Source organism: Centruroides sculpturatus, unplaced genomic scaffold (genome assembly GCF_000671375.1).
Source record: "Centruroides sculpturatus isolate CEXI.00-Female unplaced genomic scaffold, Cexi_2.0 scaffold72, whole genome shotgun sequence".
Classification (NCBI taxonomy): Eukaryota; Metazoa; Arthropoda; class Arachnida; order Scorpiones; family Buthidae; genus Centruroides; species Centruroides sculpturatus.
This window is the reverse complement of record NW_019384336.1, coordinates 203104-206389: the sequence shown is the minus strand read 5'-3', so window position 1 is coordinate 206389 and position 3286 is coordinate 203104. Positions and strand designations below refer to the sequence as shown.

Sequence of the window (3286 nt, the reverse complement as noted above, 5' to 3'; positions counted from 1 at the left end):
AAAGACCTTTCTCAAGAAAATAAAATTAAATAAGTAACAAAATAAACAACAAAATCGTAAATCGAACGCTTAGTACAAATAACTCTTTTTTTCGAATCTTTCGAACTGGCTTATAATCCGTTGCAAATGACGTCAGTGTAAACGGAAATATAAAAAGATTACATAACTATCTAAATATAAATACTTATAGTTGCCATCTCCCTACATCATTCAAAAAATATATAACCTGAGATACATAATAACTACTTTCTTCAATTATTAATTTTATATTAAGCTAGAGGACCATGCTGCCGATATTTTAGTTGATTCCCGGAAGTTGACTGCAAGGCCTTTATGCTTTGCCTTACAAATCTGCCAGGCTTCCGCGTAATGTTGGTGTCTCCTGTCTCGGACTATCTGCATTAGTCTTGCTTGGTCCCATTCAACATTGACGTCTTGCTGGTCCGCTAGAACGTAGGTGGCTAGCGCAGTGCAAGGTTGTTTTTTTCTTATATTTGCTTGATGTTCTGCTAACCTGTCTTTGATACTTCTTCCTGTTGCCCCTACATATATTAATTTACTTCGTCGCCTTGAGTCCGTAACTGGAATTTTATATACCCCGGGGAGTGTTCTTCTGTCCACTAAATCTTTATCAGATCGCAGTAGTTGGTACGTGGTGCGGGTTCTTTTATATATGATTCTTTTGTTCTGGGCCTTTCCGATGCGTCGGAAAATATTATTCAACGACGCATTATATTCNTACATTTTTTTTCCAATTCACAATATTCAGATGATTGATCAATAGTTTTAGTTTCCTTACTTATGCATAGACGGTAATTTTCTACACTCTTAAAAAGTGTATTTGGATCATCGGCCAAAATGTCACAAGATAATTCATTTGCTGCATTTCTGTTAGAGGTTTCTTTTTCTATTTTGATTACCGCATGAATGTGCTTACACATGTTTAAACTCACTTCGTAATCCGGACATGTACATGAATACACATGCACGCACACATTGCATTTATTACATAACAACTTGCATCTAGTATGGTCTTCAATGTTCTCATTTTTTCTCCACCACATATATAGAATTTGTTATGCTTTGTGATTTTACTTGCCATTGTATACTGTCAATGACTTTGGTAATATCACAAAATGCTATTGCTTCACTTTCTTTGTGACTTTTATGTATTTTTGCTTGCCTGTGTGAAATAGTCCCCCTTGCACATCTTTATGATGCGTTCAAACAATTTGTCACGAGTCATCTTTAACAACACATCAATACAATGGTCCACCCTCTTGTTCACTTTACCTTCCAAATAACAATGTTTTAAAACTCTATGCATGGCCTCCAAATACATGTTTGTGTTTATGCCAAGACCCTTTCTATAACAGTATGCCCACACTTTAGGATGGGAAACATAAGTATGAACAAAATACTTTTGAAATTCTTCAGTTTCTTTTTTGTTTAATGATTGAATGAATTCCTCTATCAGATTTTCAAATTTTTCTGGATTTGGTTCTTCAAGAACTCGTAGCATCTTGTATGTAAGTGCTTGTGTAACCTTATCAGGGAAAGATGAGATAATTTTTTTATGCCAGGCCCTATCTACATGCCATGTGCATAATAACTGATGTGTAGCAGGACCCCATAGTATCTTTCCATGCATTGTAAATTGCAGATGCATCATCAGACATAAAAACAATAGTTTCCAGTTTTCCAAGCTTTTCTCTGACAGCAGCAAAAAACAAAGAATATGTGGTTGTGTCTATTCAATTGCTTAAGCAGTATGCACATGGTAGACCACTTCCAAATTCATCAACTGTTAATATAGTACTAACATAAAAATCATATGCAGTAGTGCCATGAGTGGAGTCCACACAGATCAGCTGGTGTCCTAGCATCTTTAATAATTCTTGTTGTATTGGTAACATGATTATCAAAATAAAATCTTTGCCAAGTTTCTGTTGAGCATCAACTTCCCCTTGCTGTTTAAAATATAAAACTGGAGACTGTTCTAATGTTTTCATTTTATCCACCCATAGCTGCACACTGATCTTATCTTCAGGATGATGTTTCTTCATTTCCTGAATGTTGTATGCAAACTTGATATTTTGCAAATCTTTTCTTGTCACAAGATGAATGCGAGTAAGTTCATTACTTGCAGAATCTCGAATATCATCTAAGATTCTCTGCAGGGTGACACCATTAGCAAGTTTTCCTAAAAAGTAAAGTATTGATAATTAATAATTTATTACTTTTTCCAAATCAACCAGTAAAATACAATTTACTTGCAATAACTGCTTTTTCACTATCAGACAAATGGATGTGTGCAAGACTGAGATTGTGTCCACAGTGGTTTTTATGGTATTTAACTCTTATTGAATTTGATCTAATAGACACCTCAATAGAAGCAAGACATATCTTTCCACTTTTGCAAGATCCCTGTGATTTTATTTGACGTTTCCCACATCCTTTTGGAACATAAATTCCTGATTGATGACATGTATAGATTTTTTTAATTCTGCCATCAGAAAGTGTTGTTGGACCATTACGTGATACAAAAGATGATTTTACCAACTTCTCTTCTTTATCTTTCCAGACAAAAAATTCTAGTGAGAAAAAGTACAATATACTTTTATACCTTTTTTTGTAACTTAAACAGCTTATTGTAATTGCTATTATTATTTCTTCCAATTAAACAAAGACACTCCACAAAGTTTACTTTTAGGAAAACAAGTAAGAACTGTAATTTACACTAAGTCTTGCAACTACACATAAAACACAACTTGTAAAAATCCAAACCACCTAAAAACGAAATATTAGATATAAATTAACTAAAAGTAACTTCTACCAAAAAACTAGTATTCTATTCATTGTTATACAGTGTTTAATCTTAATATTTGTCATACTACAAAACTTTATCTGTTAATTTAAATACACTTTTAACATTACATGTTTCAGATATACCATTAATTTAAGAATTGGCTATACTGAGAACTACTTTAAAAACACTAAAATTATGGTTTAACAGTTAAAACTTACCTGACATATCATTAAACGTTAGCTGTTCTTCACATTCTTCATAGCTGTGTTTTTCAATACAGTGCTGTCTTAAACTTTTAATTTGAGACACATGCCAGGTTCAATCATTCTTCACTTACAGAAAATGTAAAAGGCAAATTTTTTCCTAACTGACATGTCACAACTAGGGATTGCAATTGCTAGATCCCTCATCCAGCAATCCAGCTGGATCCAGCATCAGGTGCTGGATCCAGCGCTGAGGATCCGCAAATACTCAATT

At 33.7% G+C, this 3286-nt stretch overlaps 1 protein-coding gene across 1 annotated transcript; it reads right to left on the bottom strand.

Moving 5' to 3' along the window:
- Positions 1 to 1642: 1642 nt before the first annotated feature.
- Positions 1643 to 3034, bottom strand: LOC111632094. The gene is made up of 3 exons (XM_023376461.1): positions 3028 to 3034; positions 2274 to 2660; positions 1643 to 2203 (listed from the first exon to the last, which is right to left on the bottom strand). The coding sequence occupies exons 1-3, from the start codon at positions 3032 to 3034 to the stop codon at positions 1755 to 1757; spliced, it is 843 nt and encodes a 280-aa protein (XP_023232229.1). The 3' UTR covers positions 1643 to 1754.
- Between the last annotated feature and the right edge of the window lie 252 nt (positions 3035 to 3286).

Excerpts from the sequence above, each read along its gene's own strand:
- LOC111632094 (XM_023376461.1), bottom strand. Across the intron at positions 2,204-2,273 it reads TGAAAAAGCAGTTATTGCAA|GAAAACTTGCTAATGGTGTC; the intron begins GTAAATTGTATT and ends TTTACTTTTTAG.